Genomic DNA, 21,432 nt, shown 5'->3' with positions numbered 1-21,432 from the left:
TGAAACGACAGTTTGTTCTATCTTATTCACTTACAAGTTGCAGGATTAACACAATAATTTAACAATCGAACCAGTTAATTGTTTTTTCAGTTCTTTGTATTCAAAGTTTTAATATTAAGGTACAAAACGTTAAAGGGAAGTTTTGCAGCATACCGTGAACATGATTCTATTTAAATGTTAAGGTCTTTTTGTTTGAACTTCTTTAAATTCATAGTTATAACAAACGACCTTTTTATGTCCGCAGATCCTAATTCCAACTAGAAGCCCACTTATCCGTTATCCACTTATCCACTACTTACTATCCAGTCCACAAGCCCATATCCATTTTCCATTTAATGCGTTTAACGCCATCTACAGCTCGTAACTGCAGTATTGTTTTATCCCATCATAACTTATATTTTATATACTTGCAAGTTGCAACGCTACCACAGTTTTTGACCAAAATATATTTCAGACAAAAATTTCGCCACGTTCCAGCAATTTATCATAATTTTTCACAGCATTTGAATATTTCGAACCCGAGTCAACCATATTAAATTCATTCCTTTAAATACCTTTTCATTCAATCTCATTGCATCCAAATATATTCCTGTTGATAATTGTGTGTACATTTCCTTTGACACATCTATTAACGCGATACAATTACTATACAATTTACAGATAAAAATTATAAAATTCATAAAATTAAATTGTTCTGATGCGCCTTTTGATTTATTTAATTAAATAATTAATAATAAAATTTAGTTAGTTTAGTTTTGCATATAGCAAAAGTAATAAATTTGTATCCGCCTAAAGGGTGAATGATCCCTTAAACATCAAGTTTGAATTTCTATACCTTTCATATTTTTATTTAAATAAGGGCATATGTTTGGTATTAGCTAACAAATTGCGTATTCGCAATATCAAAAACTAGAACACTATGACCTTTTTTCCAATTTTTTTTGTATATAATGATGTTTTCTAACTATGCAGATGATACAGCTGAAGCACAAAACCCTAAAATTAGTGTATGGTAAATCTAATCCGCATACTAAGATATCAACCAAATTTGAACTTCCTTAGATAGCCGTCAGCACATTATAACCAATTTTCTTGAGCAAATATTCCAATTTACGGGTAGAGTCATGTGTACTATTACATGACATGACGACTGGATAGTTGATTTTTGTATATGCAAAGATTTCCCATGTTACGGCGTTGTAAAATTGATAAAAATGGAAGAAAAGTATTCTCCATCGTAAATTTCTATATGTACATATTCAAGAATTTTTTATTGATTTCACAGGGTGAATACGACTCTACGCAATGCAAATAATAATAATTGATGATTAAACTTATGAGTTTTATTATCATCGGAATCTAGGACATTATTGACCCAGACAAATGCGCAGAGTTTACACCATATACATGTACAATTTAATACTTGGTTCATAGCATTGGAGTGTAATTTAGAGTTAAATACATATATATACATAAGACTAACGAACTACAATCTAAGGGATTAAGGCCTAGTCCACGTAGAATTGCTCTACAGGAACATTCTTCAGGAGCTGGTTGGCGAGTTTGCCGAACTCGCTAGCCAATTTTTTCTGCAATTGAGCCTGCATAGCCTCCAAAACGACTTGAGAGTTTTCCCGCAGAAACAGATTGGTGGCCTCCACTGTGAAATAAGAAACGATATTGAAATCTCACATTTTGGCAGGGAATTAAGGGGACACTTACGCAGAATTCGATTGTTGTTGAAGGCACCTGAGATGCTCATTTTCACATCCTTCACATCCAGAACCAAGCTGAGAGCATCGATGTGGAGGTAGTTAGCGCCCTTGAAGGCGTGAATGGATGTCTTTCCTGTGAGATCGGCACTCACACCCTCGAAGTTAGCATGGAAGTCCCCACCTCCGGAGGCGGGCAGGATCAGCAGGACCCCGGAGCTCGTGTATTTAGCCTCAATCTTTAGCTTGGGCATCACGATCTTCGCCTTGAAGGGCTCGCTTCCTTCGCTCAGTTTCAGGGATGTCACCTTGAAGTTGCTGGCCCCGAAGGCCTCCATGTTCTTCAGCGTGATCTTATACCCCTGGGGACCCTCTGTTAACTGCAGGGCAAGGGTGTCCATCTTAAAGGGCTCCACAGAGGGCAGCTGCCAAGGGACGAGACAGTGGGATTAAACGCGTATTGCAAACATTTTAACGTTTTAATTTGGGCTTTGACCTGAGTGTGCAATTATCATAAATTCATCATATCATGTGATTCGGTAATGGCTTTCGGTGGGATTCACCCTTACAACAAAGTTTGTTTAGGAGAAAATAAATTGACAATCTGCCTAATGACCTTCAAAGGGGTTCATTTTGTGTTCATTGTTGCACCACTGTGCGGAAAGTGAACGTCGGATTTTTCCTGCGAAAACACTCATTATGCAAGTGCGAAACTCACAATGACTTTCATTCGAGCTGCTCTTACGCAACTCAAAACAAGTTTTCAAAGAAATCACCTCTGGCACTCATAGGAGAAAAGTCACTCACCTGAATATCAGGAATGCCATTGGCCAAATATGGCTTTAGGTGTTCAATAGCTCCGATAAAGCAGTCCACCAATTTCGGGTCGTTCCTATGACATTGTTTAATATAGGGCGCTGTAAAAAATAATGCGAAAATTTGTAGTTGGTTATAATCATAGGGCATAAGTCGTCACCCCTAAAAGTTCTAATTTATGAGTCCAAAAAACAAACAAATAGATTTGGTTTGCTAGTTCTCACGGCTTTAGCAATCTGGAAATTAGCAAACAAGATGGTAGGAGGTGATAAAAACAAATAAAAAAATATCAAATATTCATTGATTTGTTAATGTTTTTCAGCGCAGCCGGAAGAAAACACTCAGAATTGCCAACAAAACGGAAGATCAACACCATCCGCCGATTCAATTCCTGTAAAGTTCATCGACTCTGCAGAGACTCTGCTCAGTGCAATCGCGATGCCGCAGTGACCTCCAAATCCGATCGAGATCAAAATCAAGATCTCGAGTCGGCTTAGTTTCGATGGCAAGGCTGCCACGGAGTGCACGTCTAGAACCTGTTGTGGCCGCAATTCTGTGGCACATGACACACATTCGCGGCCAGAGCGACTATTATTTATGTATAGCTGGTTTATCATTAACGCGGACTTGGTGCCTGGGCAGTTTCATTAGCGCCATTCGATGGCAAGGCGAGCTGCAGCGGCAGCGATTAAGATTTCAAGTTGAAGGCTGACCAACGGCCACGGCGAGTCGTTAATTAAGTATGGATTTGGTTCACAGTCCGCATTTTGAGCGCTTACATTTGTGAGCTCAGCGTGTTTCGAGTGCGATGCGGAAGCAAACTTCGGCTAAAACTCATCGGCTGAAATGCCGGCCGTTTGTCCCCCTTTTGTTTTGTTTCTTGCATTTGCCTAACAAAACCATGTCGCCTCACGCAATTAACATCCCGTCGAGTGCTTTGGTGGAGGGGGGGGGGGGAGGAGAGAGAAAGAGAGAAAAGGCTGTAAACTTGACATTTGACATATTCCAAAAGATGTGATGGCATTTCGCAAACGCTCCACAGCAAGTGTGAGAAGCGAACGAAAGTGCTAATTCCACTTTATACGAGTAGAATGCGCCCACAACTAAGCCCTCTTGGCAATTTATGAGTTCGACAAAAATCCTGGCGATCAGTTTAATACGCAATAAATTAGGTAAGTAATATACGCCTGTGTATATTTAAGTAGAGACTCTTGTTAATATAAAGACACAAATCGAACCAGAGAATTTGTAAAAAATCTGAGGCTTATTCAATGAGCCATGGGTCGCCGAACTACGCCGAAAAGCTACGTTTTTCAGGTCACCAACAACAATTTGCATTTTTAAATATTCTCCCAAAACAATTTGTAATCATCTGGCTCAGTAATTTGTTGTATTTACTGCACTTCGTTAGTTCAGACTATTAGTCATTCATCTTCAAGCTAATAACAATAGATCAAAGTCTCCTTCCATTAACAGGCCAATCATGGCAGCACTATTATTCAGCGGATTCTAATTGGCAGTACTAATCTTTTCACTAATCATTTTCTTCACCACCACCGACCGCTTAAGAGAGACAACTTACGGGTCTCGGCCTGCACCATCCGCAATGCTTGGATCACGATTACTAGGCACACCGCTTTATTCATTTCACTCAAGAACAACTTCCGGATATGAATCTCAATCTGCAGCAGCACGCAACGAAGTCGGAATCTGAAGCTATCAACTTTCTGCGGGTGGAGTGCTCGAACGTCCGTCGATGCGAAGCTGAGAACTTAAACTGCGAGCTGCTTGCCGGTCGATAGCCGATTTTAAAGCCCCAAAGCTGCTGATCGCAGATGGCAGATCGCAGAAACGAGATGCAAACCAAGCCGATCTCCATCCCGCCGTCGACGTCGGCAGAGAACTTAGAGTCTGCCGATCTGGGCAGATACATATATATCTATATATGTATATAGATATGTATATATAGAGTTGGAATCTGCATGGGCTACTGACTGACTGACTGACCGAATGTAAAGCTGTCTTCTTGGCTTCTGTGCAAGATTTTGGTTTGTTTGCCCACTTGTCGAGTGGCATAAAAGCAATTAGGCAACTCTATTTTCGCAACCGCCTGCCTGCAGAGGTGCAGATAAACTGCACATTTGGTCAACCTTCGGCCGTGCGAACCCTGATCGCGGCTTGCGAAAGAAATGGATAACTTCTAATTGCTCGTGAGCAGAACCCATTCGAAATGAAATATTCGCGGAGCAAACCTATTTATCTTTTAAGCCATAAAACGCATCAAGCGAGTCGCTTCCTTTTATTCCAATAACCTTGGGATACATTGAATTCGAGTCTTCTTAAAACCGTAACGAGGCGAGCCGCGTTTACCTGTTTTCGTGAAAATGTCTCCGTCGCTAATTAAAAATGTGTGTGGCGCTTTAATTGTCCATTAGAGTGAGATAATAGTTGTGTGCTTATACGGCGAGAACAGAAATTAGATAGCCCTGACTCTTGGAATACCCTGTTCAGCGTAATACCCCTCAATTTGAAATCTATATCAGGGAGAAAAATGTCCAATACTCGGACTTCTTTTAGCCAGAGCTCTTAATTATAGAATTCTTATCCATTCTTTCATGTTTGCCGACTAATATCATTCAGTGTGTAAATTGAACTCACAGCCCAAGTGATTGGTTGTTTACCTCCCCCCAGCCAACTACCCACTGACTAAGCTTGCAATGTTCCCCTAGACTTGTAGAATGTTTGCTTATAAGCAGTGGATTTAAATGCACAGTTCAGATGGAGAACTAAAAATACTATTACCTGTTGTTCATCGAATCACTTTCCTCGCGCCTAATATGAATTATTTATGGGCTACTCAACTGAACGGGTTCCAACATAGATCCACTGAGTTCTAAATGAAAGTTCACCAGGAAGAGCAACCTACTGGGATTTGTTAACAAGCCAGACAGTTGGCAACCAGCTTACTAATCATACTCATCCATATTTTTTCTCTGTGTGCCAGGTACTTAGGTTTGCGGAGAACTATGGCACCATACTTTGCCCTGCGATCGGAACATACTGAACTCTTAAACTGTTTACAATGGCCCTGAACACAAACAAATAGAGTAATGGGGAAGTATCGGGGAACTCGATGGGAAGTCTTATTTGTCATACAAAGGCCTCTGCGCCGATTCTAAAGCCCGTTGTCACGTCTATGTAGCTCTGAATGCGGGTAGAGGTGGTTATAAATACATCTCAATGTGTAAATGTGTCTTCACAAAAGACGGCTGCGAATAATGACAGCGCTTAGTGAAATGCGAAGAGGAGGAAGCAGAATACATTCAAAGTCTTATTGTTTTATTTCCGAATTGTTGTTCTCAGCGATTTCCACCTCACTAAGTATTTCGCTTGGCCATACGAATGCCTTAATTATCCAAGTGACTAAGCATATATGGAAAGGTGTTGGGGTGAGCTCAGAAGATGTCAAAAACCAAAACCTATGGCAAATTCCACTCATTAATAGTAAACACACTTTGCAGGAACTTAGATCAACGCAATCCACCAGCAAACCAGTTATCCCAGACACTTCCAGACTCCACTCGGAACCACTTTCAATTCGCACTTGATTAAGATTCGCTTGCTCCTCAGCTTCCTTGTGACCCAGAAATGTGTCATTCAACCGACCGAGCAGCGCAAAGGGACGACTGCATTCACAGTCGAGTGGTTTTTGGTTAACGTTGACGTTGACCCAGTCATCAATCCACCTTGACCTTGGCTGCGAATCTCCACACGCAGCCCAGTGGAGCTGACAAACTGGTAGGGACTGCTGTTCTGCATCTACCCTGCTTTCTTGAGCTAAATTTTTTGGGCATATTTATAAACTGATTCGCTGCTATATTGTTATTATTGTTAGTATTATCACAGCATCAGAATTGAGCAATAGTTGGCCTGACAATTTTAGTAACAAAGTTCGCAGGGCACATTCTATCACTTTGCCCTAGACAACAAATCTAAGTTATTTGCTATTTTATCTGTAAAATATAGAATATCTGTAAAATAAAGAAGAAAAATATTATATTTATGTAAAAAGTATTATGTATGTAAAGTAAAAAGTCATCTAGAATATTATTATTGTTTGTAATGTAAAGTGCCTATAGTTAATAATCTTGAAATCACCACAATTTGATATGGCACTTACTATGACTAACAGTATATAAAGACAAGTGCTCTAGAAATTTAAGCATGTGAAACAGTAGTGTGAAACTGCATGCTAAACTGTAGTGGGCTCTAAGAATGTGGTCTATATTTTAACGTACTGACTTTTTATACACAAACTAACTAGTGTAAATGTGTAATTGTAAGACCAATTCATATTCTTTCAAGCAATTCATTTCGCACTGCATACTTTTAGGCGCCGCCCCTACAGTGAAGGGCGCACGAAGTTGGCATACTGCCACCACTGTACATATTCATGGCCACTCTGTGCTTGACTCATTCATTATTGGTCTTATTTTTCATTCCATTTTCTTTGATCAAAAATAAATATAAATGGAAAAAACAAATTTTAATTTCAGTGTGGCAACATAAGAATGTTAAAAAAGCCACTGATACTTCTTTAAAGTTTATTATAAAATAATATTATTTACTTTGTCCGATGGTAAGCAAAACATATACTCAATTAGGCGCAGAATGTAATATTTCGTGTCTTCTACTCTTAGAGTAAGTAATTATCTACATGTTAGTTAGTTAGTTAAGCGCTAGTTAAACGCATAAGATATGATTTGTGCGTAAGCGTTCGGCATTTCATTAAACTATAATCGTATATGATTTTTAAGTGGACACTAAAAAGTCAAGTGTATAAGTCAATATAAAACTATGTTTAGACAAATTAGTTATATATTTAACTTCTTATTTGTTCTCGTAATTTGGAGCACTCCCGCACGAATCACGAGGCCCTTCCACCTCCAGTTTACAATTTAAATGCAAAACAGACAATGGTCAATAACCGGAATCGTTCCCAACAGTACACAAAGATCCCCGAAAGGTTTTGAAAGACAATTGCATTTCGTTTGGGGGCAAGTCACCATACCATCAATACCTCAACGCGCTGAGCAAATACACGTTTCTGAATTATTAGGGTTAACACACTCTGTGACTGGCTCAGTGCATGCTTTGTTATGTATGGATGGATGGATGGATGGATGGATGAATGGATGATGAGTGCCCAAAGCAGATTTGCCACCCGCCTCTTGGAAAGCTCGTGGTTCTAATCGCACCGCTTGACCTTTTGGCCACAAGTGGAAGTGCGGCCCACGAAGGGCTGAAAGGCAGCATAACAAAGAAATTCATCGCAATACTGGGCTAATACCGGCTTGTAGAACCGCTAATGATGGCAAGTCGCTCGGATGATTCATGACAGCCTCATTACCAGGCTGCAATCGCGGCTGTGGGAGGTTAGGCTCCGAGTCAGAGACCCTTTACACTTAACCTTCGGGCCTGCGGCCCCGGCAAAATTACTACCCGCAAATGTACACCGAGAAAAATCGTGAGGTAATGTAGTATTAGGTATTGGGCTATATTATCAAAACGGGAATGCAATCTGCGGGTAGTAAGAGCAGGGATATCCCATTTCATCCCATAGGCATAAATACTTACTTAAATCCAACATTTTTGGAAATATCTTTCAGACCTAAACCCAAACTCTAAATGCGTGTTTATATGTTATATGGAACTCAAAGCTTAAGGTCCCAGCCGACGGACTGTCTGCCCCACCGATTTCTGGGGTGTGGCAAGAAGGCCTGTTGTTCGGTTTCCCTTCGCCATCTCTTTCGCTGCATTTTCGCCAGCGCTTTCGAGCTTCTGGCTGGTTAAAATGGCTTGGACCAACGCAGGCCGAGCTCATTCCTCAGCCGAGTCGCGTGAAAGTTGGACGCAAAGTAAGCGCAGAGACGAAGAAAGCAGAAGACAGCAGACAGTCGGATTCTTTATTCAAGAACAAACAGTGAACTGGTTGGGGATTGGCTGTGTGACCCACTTCCAGACCGAGACCGAAGACAGAATTTCGGCCCCAAAGTGAAACCCAATCGCAGCTCGTACTTGGGCGCTTTAAATTCTATCCCGACTTTTTCACTTTCGCTCGTAAAGAGCGCGGGCTGCGTCATCTGGGCGAAATTAGCATATCCATATCCAAAAGCTGCTAATCAATTACGAAACTAGAAAAGTGAAACACAGAGTCCATCTTAGCCAACTTCCGTTTACTTGTACTTTCATGCAGACGAACCCGAAAAATGAGCGGAAAGATGGTCTTCATTGTGCTCGTCGCCGTGTTGGGCTCCACTTTTGCCCAGGAGCAGCGTAAGTAGTGATCAAATACTCGAAGTGTGATAAGTGATACCTATTTGGCTGAGCTTTCTAAGTTACATCACTTGCGACGACGACTTTAACTTTCCAGCCGGTCCTTGGACACGTCCACCGACCAACTTGGCCCAAGTGGCCTATGCATTTGGCAACAGCTAATTGCCCACCCTCAAAAGACGTGCTCCGGCAACAAAGAAAGTCGACTTGCGACGGATCTGGTCGGGTAGGTTCCAGAATGGCAATTGATGGCCACGATAACCTCGGTTAATAGTTCTGGCTTTGCAGTCACTTACCCGGTTCCATAAAGATCCCACTTAATGGGATTGACCTTGATTCAGTACTTTGCCGGCTAGCCTCTAAAAAACTCTACGTTCAAGTGCTCCGATTGTGCCATAATTTCTAAGAAATGCTCTGTACCAATCACAAGAGGTTTCTAACTCACATTGAGGGCACACTGTTTGGGAAACCTTCCCCCGAAACCCGTCATTATTATTAGTTTTCACACATCCCTCCCCACCACAACTTCGATAATTAACCCGGCCATAAACCTGTCGCCGGTTTTGTCCCACCCCATCGCATCCCAGCGATTCATAGTTCAGTCCGAACATGTTCGCAACGATCGTTGTGAGATCGGCAAGATAATTGTGAACTTGAACCCACGTCAACTGACGCATTCACCTGGGACATGGGAATCGCAATTACGGGAGGAAAGCGAATCTTCATTTTCATTGTGAGCCCTGTTGATTAATTCACTGGCCTCCGCCAGACAATGACATCCACGAACATGCAAAACATCACACATACATACACAGACCATTGCATTCGAAATGGACTCATTGTCTCACCACCCTCGAATTGGCCTTTCCAGCCTACTACCTGCAACAGTGCCCACGGGACGAGGCCCAGATAAACGAATGCCTTCGCGAAAGTGGCAACAAGCTGGTGCACTACCTGCAGAAGGGAGTGCCGGAGTTGGACATCTATGAGGTGAGCTGAAGATATGTTAAGACTCCAGACAACACGTTACTGCACTTTGAAAATATTAAATTAATTAAGAGCAAAAAGAGATAGTTTTATTCTTACCCTAATGGCTACATATTCAGATCGCCCTGTAACTTATTTCTGCCAACAGATCGAACCCGTGATGATTGATGAAATCGGCATTGTGTTGGGCAGTGGTCCGGATGGCTACCGCGCACTTTTCCGGAACATTCAGGCCTACGGTGTGAGCAATATCACAGTGACCAACATCCGGTGAGTCGTGCACATCCTTACAGCTAAGATGCTATGAAAGGTTTAATACATTGCGAAATAAATCAAAGGTCGGGTTCGAAATACTAAATAGTTTTAAATAATGAGTGTGCAATGCTACAAGTTGGCTATATACATATGTATATTATTTATATTTATATTCATAGTCTACTAAAATATGTAAGTCAATCGTAACTAAGCTAATCGATTTAGGAATTCGGTTGGATGCACATTTAGTGTCTTGTATACCTGGGCCCGTTTCGCCAGTTCACGATACAGAACTTCGATTCCCTGTAATTATAATTTAATTTGCTGCTCATTTGCCTAACTGCCCAGTCCATCGGTCAGTGAGTCAATCAGTCAGTTGGCCACTCAATCCGCCTCCCCAGCACGCGATCTCCACTTAGCATTTTGTCAACATTGTGGGGGCTCATTTGAATGAGCGCAGTTTGCAATGATTTGACGGGGTTTGCCAAAGCCTCGTGAATACCTCGTAGCTCATGGTCTTGATTTATGGACAAAACGTTTGGCACACGATGCGATGGGAAATCGATTGAGCAATAACCGATTTGCATTTCAGTGGTTCCTTAACTTGCTTGAGCGTTTTATGTTTGCCCAGACCAATTTGCATTTGCCCGGGGCTTTTATTGAAGTATATTTTAGACGCGTAATTATCTGCGACAAGGTGTTTGCCCACCTTAGCTGGTTTCACTTATTCTCAAATGGGCTTAAATGAGAAATCAGGGAAATAGGGCCCGTGGATTATCTGGAAAAGTGGTTCGCTGGAAATTCATTTTTATTGGTAATAGCCTGCCTACTTATGCAATTCATTGGGAGTTTTGTGGAGTCGGGAAATTAATCCGTGGGCAGCTTTGGGATGATACATTATCTTAGCTAATAACGATTGGTTAATCTGAATCAATTCGACGGCGAATTAAAGGTTTTGTGTCAAAAAATTTGATTCGTGCAGAGCAATTAAAGTGCATTTGTGATATTCTTAGCATAGTCGTATTACTTATGCACCTTTAGTTTCTCGGTGTTATAAGAACCACAATTAAATAAATGCCAACAGCAAAAGAATTAAAAATTAAAATGTTTATGAATGATATCTGAAAAACTGGTTATCTCTCCATTTTCGCCTTTCAAATGTTTTCCCACATATAAGAGAGGCTACTCTCTAACAAGTTGACCCACTCTCCTCGGTGGCCTCTGATGTCTTAAGTGCCCCGCATTATGCAACACCAAAGCCAAGAACACTTTTAGCCATGCTTTCCGGTATTTGGGACGCCAGCTCCGCCGACAATAGCAAAGGCAGAGGCAGTTAAGGCGGCGACCATCAATCTGGCAACAGACACTTGGCTCTCAATTGGCGAAAATAAAAGAATCCGAGTGGCAGAAACATAAACACAGCACGGGCAAAGACGACTGGCTCACAGATCGTTGACCAAGAAACGAGCCAGAAAAGTGTGCCAACGCTAGATTCTCTAAGTGGAGAGCATTGTTTGGGCCGGTTCCAGTATCGGTTTCGATTTCTGTGGCCACTGACAGGCTACCCTGACATAGGGTCCAATATATTCCTGCAGTCTGCTTGAGACTGCATTACTAGTCTTAGAATACTTTGCAAATATGTGGTTCGCACGTAAATACATAGCAATTGTGTGTTTTTTGAATATCTAAGTGAGGTTGAGCTGAGTTGGAAGGGTATTGGAAGGGTCGGAATTCTCGTATTGGTTCTCGTATTGATTTCGACTATCGAGAAGTACCCCCTAGCTCCAATCGTCTAGCCGCTTTGGTTTGGATCTCTTTGGCATCGAATGTAAGACTTAAGAGAGCTTCAAGGCTAAAAAATACGACAAAATAGTCGGCTCATCTTCGCATGAAACGAATGAAAAGGCAGTTTTTCGCTAAGCTCATTACTTCGCATATTGTCACTGTCATTGCCATTAGAGGCGCCCATTAATATCCACAATATCCATATCTCATATCTCAACTTGTCTTTTTGCAGCTCCGACTTGGACTCGCTGCAGTTCCAGCTGACGTGCGAGATACCCCGCATTCGCGTCAAGGCGCAGTACCGGTCCACAGGTGTTCTGATCTTGGTGAAGGCCTCCGGAGCCGGCGACTACTGGGGGGAGTACGGTGGGTACCGGGTTTCTGGGCTGGGATGACGCACTGCTAATGACTCTCGATCACGCAGAGGGAGTTAAGGCCAAGATCTACTTCAAGGCGGTGGCCAATGAGGGTCCCGACGGTCGCACCTACCTGACGACGGACTCCGTCAAGATGGACTTCAACGTGAAGGAGATCCAAATGGGTGTGGACAACATCGCCAATGGCAACACAGTGATACGTACGTAGTAGTAGTCGAAATACTATGTTTTGTATTGTTATCGTCACATAGTACTGTCCTCCACAGAGGCTGCTCTCAATCTGTTCATCAACTCCAACTCCCAGGAGCTGCTCAAGGAAATGAAGCCGGCGCTCAGGACCAAACTCACTCTGGTCATCCGCAACTTCATGGATCGCATATTCGCCAAGATTCCGCTGGACGAGTGGATCAACCTGAATTAGAATGTAGTTTCTCTAGTCTAAGACCTTATTTATTGCACACAGTTCCGCGAAATATACCAAGTAAATCGACGATGGCTCTTACTTTGAATGGCTCATTCGGCCCATCAATACTGCAATGACAGGGGGATACGAGTTATTATAATGTGCACCTTAACTGCCTTCGCATGCTTAGGCTTTCAACGCTAGTTCAAGGTCTTTGAATGATTGAATGAGGAATCTTGGTAAAAGATTCGAATGAAACAGGATGTGGTCTTGATGGTTTTAAATGCCTGTTACTTGAGGAGTAACTATGTTGTATTAGCATACATGGGATATGGTTTAGCTTACTAGTATTTGTCTGCACGTCAAATGTTATCATTCTTTAAAAAGTGGAAAAAAAACATGCCTCCATCCCTTGATGGTCGAGGTACTCAGGTGCTCACAACTGAACAGTGGTGGACATAATTACATTATAACTTCCTTTTCAATATTTTATGTTCCCGTCTTTAAGCAATCTCCTTGCCTCTGGCTAACCACGAATGTATTCTCAATATTCCTCCTTTTGGATATAAGTGTTATGCAAACGGCTTAACACACACTCCCCCTCGATTATCCATCAAAACGCCTACACGTGCGCGATGAATACCCAAATGCCCGGCAGAACAAATCTCTATGCCCAACGCGAAGCTTACCACATCCGATTGAATAATAAACTATGAATGAGTAACAAACATCTCAGCACTCCTCACTTATCTAACGCAGCTACGAGTATCACTGGGATGAGGCTGGAAGATGATCTTTGGCTGGCTACCGAGTTGCGTGCTCTTCGCCAATTTTGCACCGCAATCAGCATCCTCATCGAACCGTGTCATAGGCAACCAGCCACAGCTTTCTGAATCTTCGCTGATCTGAAGACAGGGAAAGCTTTTCGCCCGGCGATCGCCATTATGCAATCCGTCAGCACAATTTTCAGAGTTAACAGGTTGTCAACACACGACTCCCCATCTAAGATGTTCGCGTGGCGTAATTACGCCGGGCACGGTAGCGACTAGAACGATCTTCCTGGCCCCGTGCCTGCCCCTGGTTTTGGTGGGGAGCTTAACAACCGCACGTTCTGACCCTCGCTAACTACCGACCCCACACTCGGAAGAAAACCCCTTTGAAAAGGTCGAGAGTTTTGTTTAGTTCGGCCTCATATGCTGCATTCAACACATGTGTATGCTCCGCTCTGCCAGGCAAGCTTAAGTTGCATGTAGGAGTAGTATGAAGGCTGAAGCCCTCATTTGGCCAGTACCCATTTCGAATCGAAATACGTTGGAGGAGCCTAAAGAAGTTGAATACATTCTCAGAAGACTCAGTTATTCATAGCGTCATAGTACGAAGTAGCGACTTGCACCCTCAATTTCCCAGTGCCGATTCTGGGAGATCCACTTCGGGTCTCAATTTCCGGTTTGACCTGCGGTCTGCATTTTCCCGACCAACTGGCAATTTTCCCGCTCGACTGACTCCGTAAGCGTTTGTGCTTGGGTTGGTCGCCGAAATACGGTAATGGAACCCACAACCTTTATTACAATTATTAAATAGTAGCTGCTTAGCGTCTTGCTCGCCCTCAGTAGCTCTCTCTCTCTCTCTCTCCCTCTCGCTCTCAGCTGTCCATCTCTTTCTAGTTGCTCGAGCTTACCAGGCGATTTCTGGGGGAGGGGGCGTGGCAGGGGCGTGCGAGTTCTACGTCGTGTGTTTTGGAGTCCACAGCTTGCCCAAGCTCTCATGTAAATCGTAGCGTCAGTTTTGCTATAAAACACGCCGGTCTTAACAATTTAGCATTCAGTACGATCCGTTGGCGGTTACTAAAACAACACCTGACTTCGACAGCTCGAGAACGTTGAGAAGCCTTCGACTATTTGGAAAAAGATAACAAATCGGTGCCAAAACAAATAATTGCGAATACAATTGAAAACTCTTCTAAATTGTGTAATTTTAAGTTTTTGTGTAAGTCGGCTGGCGAATCCTCTAGATCTCGGGAACGCGAAATCATCCCTTGTCCCTAATTGGGTAAACCATTTAGCAAATCCTTTAAGGATTGAGTCTAAACCGAATTTAATTTGAATACATTTTTTTTACATGTTTTTTATTTACGACAAAAATTGTTTTCCTTTAGTTATCAACTCGTTGTTCCGTTCTTAATTTACAATAATTCCTTACACATAGGTGTCTATTTTAGTTTTAATTTATTCAAGGAACCCAGATCGAGCAATTAAAAATGTTTTCATTAGAGCAAATTGACCCAGTTTATTGTATTATTGTGCTTTACCAAATGCATTCCAGTTCAATACCTAAAGTACTCCTTTGCATTATTTATAACCAGCCCTACGCTCGATCGCAAAGACTATTAAGCCGCAATCAAAATCAATTACAGTCTTGACAACAAAACAGGTAGCAAATGACAGTAATTGAGCAGTCTAGAGATCCTCCCATTTATTAGACTGAGTCGCAGCTGCGTAATGCCTACAATCAACCACTTCGGATGATAATAGATACTCGTATGGGTGGTGGATCATTTTAGGGGTGGGCCTGGTGGTTAATGCTGCCCCTGCTGACGAACTTTGACGTCAATAAAATGTATATTTCTGCCTAATAGTAAATAAACTGTTTTTTACAGAAACCAATTGAAACTTACACGCAAAATGCAGTTCCAACTCATCGTAGCCTCCCTGTTGATCTGTTTTGTAGCATGCATCTCAGCTGGCAATATGCGTAAGTAACGAAGACAGTTCACTATAGTCCAGTATACTTATCAAGCTTGTTCTTCAGCTGACTATATCCAGGTGTGCCATCGCAACGATCCCGAACTGTCGAAGTGCCTGAAGAGCAGTGTTCACAACTTGCGACCCTATCTGGCCAAGGGCATTAAGGAACTGAACGTACCGCCGCTAGAGCCCCTCTACATTGGAGATCTGAGCATTCTGGATGGATCCGCCGGGCTCACGGTAAAAGCCAAGAAGCTGAACATCCTGGGCGCCTCCAACTTTGAGATCACCAAGCTGCGGGCTTCCACCCAAAACCGACGCTTTGACTTCGAGTTGATTCTGCCCCATCTCCATGGCGATGGGCTCTACGAGATCAACGGCAATATTTTGGCACTGCCGATCAAGGGCAATGGGCCGTTCACTGGAAACTTCACCAACTTTGTGGCTTATGTGCGCGTCCAGTACGACATTAAGAGTGTTAATGATCTGGAATACCTGCATGTCAAGGAGTTCGTCCTGAAGATCCGCACTGGCAAGGGAAACCTGAAGCTGGAGAACCTCTTCAACGGAGACAAGGTTCTGGGCGATGTCATCAATGATACGATCAACCAAAACTTCGAGGTCTTCACCAACGACTTGATCGCACCGATTGCCCGCGCCCTGGAGGCCAAGTTTCTGGTCATCACGACCAAAATCCTTGAGAACTTCACCTACAGCGAGCTTTTCCCCGTCTAATAATCTTGCTAACTGTAGTTAGGCTAAATCTAAGCTTGTGATACACTCGATTTGTTATAATTAGTCCCTAAATATTCAATAATAAATTTTAGAAATTTACGCAAATAGATTTGAAATTGAATGCGTCAAAGGAAATTATGTCTTGATTATCGTTGTTGGGAGAGTTTCCCGACTACCAGATACCCGTTTCTTAGTATCAACGGGAGCAGCTAAGCTGCTTGGCCACAAGCCGCCCATAACTATTACGATTTTGAAAAACGTTTGGATTATTTCTTTATTATATGTATGTATGTAAGTCTTGCAGATTTGTATCGGTATGCCGCGCCCACAATAAAATTTTTGGCCGATTTGGTCAAGAGTCGCTTTCCGGCTTCTAAATCTTCATCTCCTCGCAATCCAAGTTGGATTAACGGGTATCTGATAGTCAAGCTTTATCTTGCTTTTCTTAGATATCATAACTTTGGTACAAAACTGGTGTTTTGATTTTCATTTCATTTTTAGTAGTTTCAGTTTATAAATATTATTGGAACTACCATAAAATTATGTTTGCTTATACTAATATTTAATATGATAAAACGTAACTAGCTTTTTTAGCAAGGACGAAAGAAAGGGAGACATTCAATAGAATTCTTATTTTTCTTGAGTCACCTGTTTTAGAGGAATACCTCTTGTTTTTGCCATGTCGCTCAATTGTAAAATTTTTCTGCAATCGGACCCAGGTTGTCTAAAGTTCAAATTAATTTTGGTTTACAAATACTTCGATCAGTTTTCTGCAGTGTTAAACTTACACTTCGAAAACTCCTATTCGTAAAAAACATCAATAGGAAACGTATTTTGAATGGTCTGGCAACCTCTGGCAACTCATATTTACGCTCAATGCTGGCTGGGTGGCAGCTCTGTGCAACGAAATTGATTTGAGCTCCAGCTCTACGTGATAGTATCGGGGAAACATCGGTTTTCGTTCCAGCTCTATACCACTGCTGCCCGAGTTTGCCCTCAATTAAAAATAAATTACAAAATTTCATCGTTACCGTTCGCTAAACGCAACGCATTGCCCAGGCGTCCGAGTTCCAAATCCAACACAACACGAGTGGTAGTATCGCTGTGAAAAATGTCAACACCCGCACGCAGACGTCTTATGAGAGATTTTAAAAGGTGAGAAGAAACTAAGGAATCGAATGCGAATAGAAAAGAATACAAACAAAACGAAAGCAAAGGAAAACAGGAAGGCAAGGAGCGAATGGCAAAGTACACACAACCGTTGGATTTTACGTTTTACGTGTTTCTCGTTCCGAAAAAATGCTGGGGAAAAGAAACCTGGGGGCTGCCCAATACATATAAGCAAACACACGGACACACGTATATATGACTGTGCTCCACGTCTGTATGTAGTGGAAAAGTTTGCGCAGCCAAAATATGTACGTGTGCATGTGCCCATGCTCGTGTGCGTGTGCGTGTGTGAGTGGTTGATTATTTTCGCTGCTTTGCTCGTGCGAAAAACAACAATTCGCTTGTCTTTGACACTTGACTTTGATCTGAATGTGTGTGTGTTCGCGCGCGGTGCGGGGTAAAAGCAAGAAAACAAAGGGGAAAATTGGGAAAACCAAACAACATTCTTCTTCCGCCGTTGCCGAAATTGCGTCGCAGCAAAACATTAACGTTTCTATCCGCCTGACTCGGCAGCTGCATCCTGCCCGCTACCCCCTCTCGCTCGCACTCAGCCTTGTTGACTCACGCGAAAGAGACGAAGCGCTCCTATTGGAATTTCATTCGGCTTCGAAACTTTCATCATCCCGAAAGTTGGCGCTGCAGTGCAGATTGCAGTTGAGGAATACGAAACCAAATGTCAAGGCTGTTTGCGTGGGCGCGGGCTCCTGCCCCCCGGCAAAGTTCCAATGTACCACCCCAAGAGGCAGAGCAACTGCACAGAAGCATATCTGACAGCATACATCAGATACCCCTTACTCAGCTAGAACGAGTTCGAAGTGGAAATTTCGAAACTAAAATAAAAAATAACATCGTCAATTTTATACTTTGTGGGGTCCGAATCTAGTATAGTTATTGAGTACTCGGGACTGATTAGTTTGAGAAACACAAATTCTGTTTTGCGAAAATGTTTCATCAGGAATGCAATATTCAAATCGTAATGCGAATCGAAACTGACTCCATTTTAGAAGTCTAGTTTTTGATAAGAGTTCATTAGAAAATACCTGTTACACATCATTGGATACCTATAAATAAATTATGAACATTTTCAACAAGTTATTTTAATAGCTCGTATTACCGCCCAAAATTGACCTTTCAAGTTCATAAATTTCAAAATATGCTTCAGACTTGGATATTGCATATCTTATTTCCCAGTGCACTGTCGCGTTTCTTAGCTTGTTTAATCGATGATTTCACTTGGCCCGTGTATCGATTTAAGCCGATTGAAGGGCGCGGTTAACCGGGTTGCGCCGCCCGCTAGCTGACCTAAATCGCAGCCAATCCCGGCCAGGTAACTTTTAGATTGTTTTTCATCACTCTATGTCTGACCGTTGCTTTTGGTTTCTTCTGTGTTGCGGAATATGTATACAAATAGGCAGAATTTGGTGTCCACGGGACCGTCAACTCTTGCGACGATTAAAGACTTACGTTTCAAGCACATTGTTCGTAAGATCATTAACTAAAGACAATTACAACAAGAAGATAAAAAATAATTATTAGCTTTACATTGCAACCTAGTCGGCAAATGTTAAGGTAGAGTTTTTTATTTTCGCCTCAATTGGAATTTATACAATAAATAGTATATTTGTGTAAACAAATATGCATTAACTTATTTATTTACAACACTTTAATTTGATACTTACCTGCAGACTTCAAGAGGATCCACCTACGGGTGTCTCGGGTGCTCCAACAGATAATAATATTATGATATGGAATGCTGTGATTTTTGGTCCACACGACACACCCTTCGAAGACGGAACATTTAAGTTAACCATAGAATTTACGGAAGAGTACCCAAACAAACCGCCAACGGTTCGATTTGTATCGAAAGTATTTCATCCCAATGTATACGCAGATGGTGGAATATGCTTGGACATATTGCAGAACCGCTGGAGTCCCACGTACGATGTGTCAGCCATATTAACATCCATACAGGTGAGTTACTCTGCTTCTGGATCCAGTAGCTATAGCTTAATGTGTATGCTTCTGATTTCCAGTCACTGCTGAGCGATCCCAATCCCAACTCACCGGCTAACTCCACCGCCGCCCAGCTGTATAAAGAAAATCGGCGCGAGTACGAGAAGCGTGTGAAAGCCTGCGTTGAGCAGAGTTTCATCGATTAGCCATGCGCCCACTTTAGGAACAGCAGCAGCATCAGGAGCCGGAGCCACAAAACGAGCGGCAGCAGTTTAGTAGGCGACCGCAGCTTAAAGCATCAGCAAACTACAGTAACAGAAATATGCAATACCATAAAGAAGTTTAAATTAAATAATAACAGAAATATTTATGATAATTGTAATGCTATGAAATTGTAACACCGCCAACGGCACGGCACAGCAGCATATATACACCCTGCGCACACAATTCGCAACCCATAAATACTGGGCAGTTTTGAGTTATATTTGTTTGGCCAATAGTTACACCTTGTCCCCAGCCCGATCACCCGATCCCGAAGGCAGACGCAATTCACTTAAAAAATTAGGAAGTCCTCTATGGATGCAGCCGCTAGTTGCGCCGGCAGCCAGAAATAAGACTCTTATAAGCTAAAAACTCAAATGTTCTAATTTAAAAAAGCAGCGGCAATAATGTTTAATAATAAAACAAAAATTATAAAAACCATTTCAAGCGATTGCAATGTCAAATAGTTTCATTTTAGATGCGCGCAAACCCAGTCCTGTAAAACTAAACTCAACCAATGCCTAAACGAAAATTAATATTTGTAGTAGTTCGTGGCTCAGCAAACACGTACACAAGAAACATACATTTTGAATCCGCTTGAAAACCTAGTAAACAATTGTCCAGTGTCGTCATTTATGTGAACTATATGTATCTACCAAACCCCAACATAAACATACACATGCTACCTAGATCGAATTATAAGTTTATTGGCTACAAATTGTGAAATTACTAGAAATTGATAATTAAATGTTAGTTTTTAGCAATGTAAACCAATCCACACGGTATGTGACATGGTACAAGTCTCCAAGTTGGGAACAAGCAAGCAAATATATATGCATGTATTCCTCGGTAGCTTCCATTGACCAATGCTCTATGTATTTTGCCCGATAATTTTGGTGGCTGACCGACGCTTTACTTTTACCCTATCTCTAAGATCTTATCCTTGGCCTCATTCAAGTTTACACCCTGATTTGGTCAGCTATGATGGCCCAAGAAGAGATTTGAGCGGGGTCTTTTTTCAGTGTAAAGTGGGATGAAAACATCTCCTAACTGCCATTTGCCACGCTATGTACTCTCTAGGTTCCACTGTGTCTTGGCTGCGGCAATTGATTTAGTTAGTTCTTAAGCGTTTACAATCGACTTTTATTCATGTTTTTTGTTGAATGCGAATTGCTGTACCTTTTGCTATAAACCCTCCACTTTTTGGCACTTTGTGTTGGATGCTCTGAGCATCATGTTAACCATATATATGATAAAATTACCATATAGCAGCATATTGTTTTATTAACTATGAACCAACTAAAGCAGAGGAGACAGTAACCCAATTCAATTCACAGTAATAGTAAATCAAAGAATGAGGATTAGCAACCGATTCAGACAATGTGGAATTTCAAATTACCTTACTGTAATTAACATTATTATTATTAATAAAGTTAAGATTTCCAATATCAATAAATGAAAGTAACACGAGTACACCTTGTTTAAATTAAATTTTAACGGAACTATTTTATACTCCCCTTACAACATGTCGAGTTGGAGCTAAAATGGTTGCTCCAAATCAATTGTCCAAAAGTCAATTGTAATTAGGAGGAAAGTGACAGTGCTGCCAAGAAAATGTCAACTATAGTGTGCTCCTAAATTCGTACCAACCAATTAAAAAGAAGCATTACGACATCATCATCCGTCACGCAGGTAGTGGGAGTGCATGGGCAGATTTTAAAATTCTTCCGAAAAATAAGAAAACAAAATAAAATCAAACCGTTATTTATAAATTGTGCGCCTTAAATTCCATTGAATTATAATTCTCCAAGTTTATGATAATACAACAGGACTTATTTTCAATAATACTGTGTATAAATAAATTTATATATTCAGAGTAAAAGCTCAACAACTAATTT

The 21,432-nt window shown here is 41.7% G+C and overlaps 4 protein-coding genes across 9 annotated transcripts, besides 1 other annotated feature; 3 read left to right on the top strand and 1 right to left on the bottom strand.

Annotated features, from left to right (window-relative positions):
• Positions 1 to 1,272: 1,272 nt before the first annotated feature.
• Positions 1,273 to 4,313, bottom strand: Jhbp1 (Juvenile hormone binding protein 1). The gene is made up of 4 exons (NM_141252.3): positions 4,111 to 4,313; positions 2,520 to 2,629; positions 1,723 to 2,137; positions 1,273 to 1,660 (listed from the first exon to the last, which is right to left on the bottom strand). The coding sequence occupies exons 1-4, from the start codon at positions 4,172 to 4,174 to the stop codon at positions 1,509 to 1,511; spliced, it is 741 nt and encodes a 246-aa protein (NP_649509.1). The 5' UTR covers positions 4,175 to 4,313; the 3' UTR covers positions 1,273 to 1,508.
• Positions 4,314 to 8,406: 4,093 nt separating this feature from the next.
• Positions 8,407 to 12,759, top strand: Jhbp2 (Juvenile hormone binding protein 2). 4 transcript variants are annotated; one of them, NM_141251.3, is made up of 7 exons: positions 8,407 to 8,446; positions 8,785 to 8,864; positions 9,736 to 9,854; positions 10,000 to 10,121; positions 12,124 to 12,257; positions 12,316 to 12,468; positions 12,535 to 12,759. In NM_141251.3, the coding sequence occupies exons 2-7, from the start codon at positions 8,798 to 8,800 to the stop codon at positions 12,687 to 12,689; spliced, it is 750 nt and encodes a 249-aa protein (NP_649508.1). In that variant the 5' UTR covers positions 8,407 to 8,446; positions 8,785 to 8,797; the 3' UTR covers positions 12,690 to 12,759. The 4 variants fall into 4 exon arrangements, with proteins under 4 accessions (NP_649508.1, NP_001262270.1, NP_001246919.1 ...); NM_001275341.1 differs by having other exon boundaries at positions 12,520 to 12,759; NM_001259990.2 differs by having other exon boundaries at positions 8,785 to 9,090.
• Positions 12,760 to 14,505: 1,746 nt separating this feature from the next.
• Jhbp3 (Juvenile hormone binding protein 3) lies at positions 14,506 to 16,252 on the top strand. Of its 2 annotated transcripts, none has more exons than NM_001259989.2 (3): positions 14,506 to 14,657; positions 15,328 to 15,422; positions 15,480 to 16,252. In NM_001259989.2, exons 2-3 carry the CDS (start codon positions 15,353 to 15,355, stop codon positions 16,148 to 16,150), a joined length of 741 nt encoding a protein of 246 aa, NP_001246918.1. In that variant the 5' UTR covers positions 14,506 to 14,657; positions 15,328 to 15,352; the 3' UTR covers positions 16,151 to 16,252. The 2 variants fall into 2 exon arrangements, with proteins under 2 accessions (NP_001246918.1, NP_649507.1); NM_141250.3 differs by having other exon boundaries at positions 14,506 to 14,720.
• A 59-nt stretch (positions 16,253 to 16,311) lies between these two features.
• Positions 16,312 to 16,344: a mobile genetic element.
• A 731-nt stretch (positions 16,345 to 17,075) lies between these two features.
• On the top strand, positions 17,076 to 21,003 carry Ubc6 (Ubiquitin conjugating enzyme 6). Of its 2 annotated transcripts, none has more exons than NM_079506.4 (3): positions 17,076 to 17,305; positions 19,006 to 19,291; positions 19,354 to 21,003. In NM_079506.4, exons 1-3 carry the CDS (start codon positions 17,262 to 17,264, stop codon positions 19,477 to 19,479), a joined length of 456 nt encoding a protein of 151 aa, NP_524230.2. In that variant the 5' UTR covers positions 17,076 to 17,261; the 3' UTR covers positions 19,480 to 21,003. The 2 variants fall into 2 exon arrangements, with proteins under 2 accessions (NP_524230.2, NP_001246916.1); NM_001259987.3 differs by having other exon boundaries at positions 19,354 to 19,979.
• The last annotated feature ends 429 nt before the right edge of the window (positions 21,004 to 21,432 follow it).

Source organism: Drosophila melanogaster, chromosome 3R (genome assembly GCF_000001215.4).
Source record: "Drosophila melanogaster chromosome 3R".
Taxonomy (NCBI): domain Eukaryota; kingdom Metazoa; phylum Arthropoda; class Insecta; order Diptera; family Drosophilidae; genus Drosophila; species Drosophila melanogaster.
The sequence above is the reverse complement of the archived record's forward strand: the minus strand, read 5'-3'. Positions and strand labels throughout refer to the sequence as shown.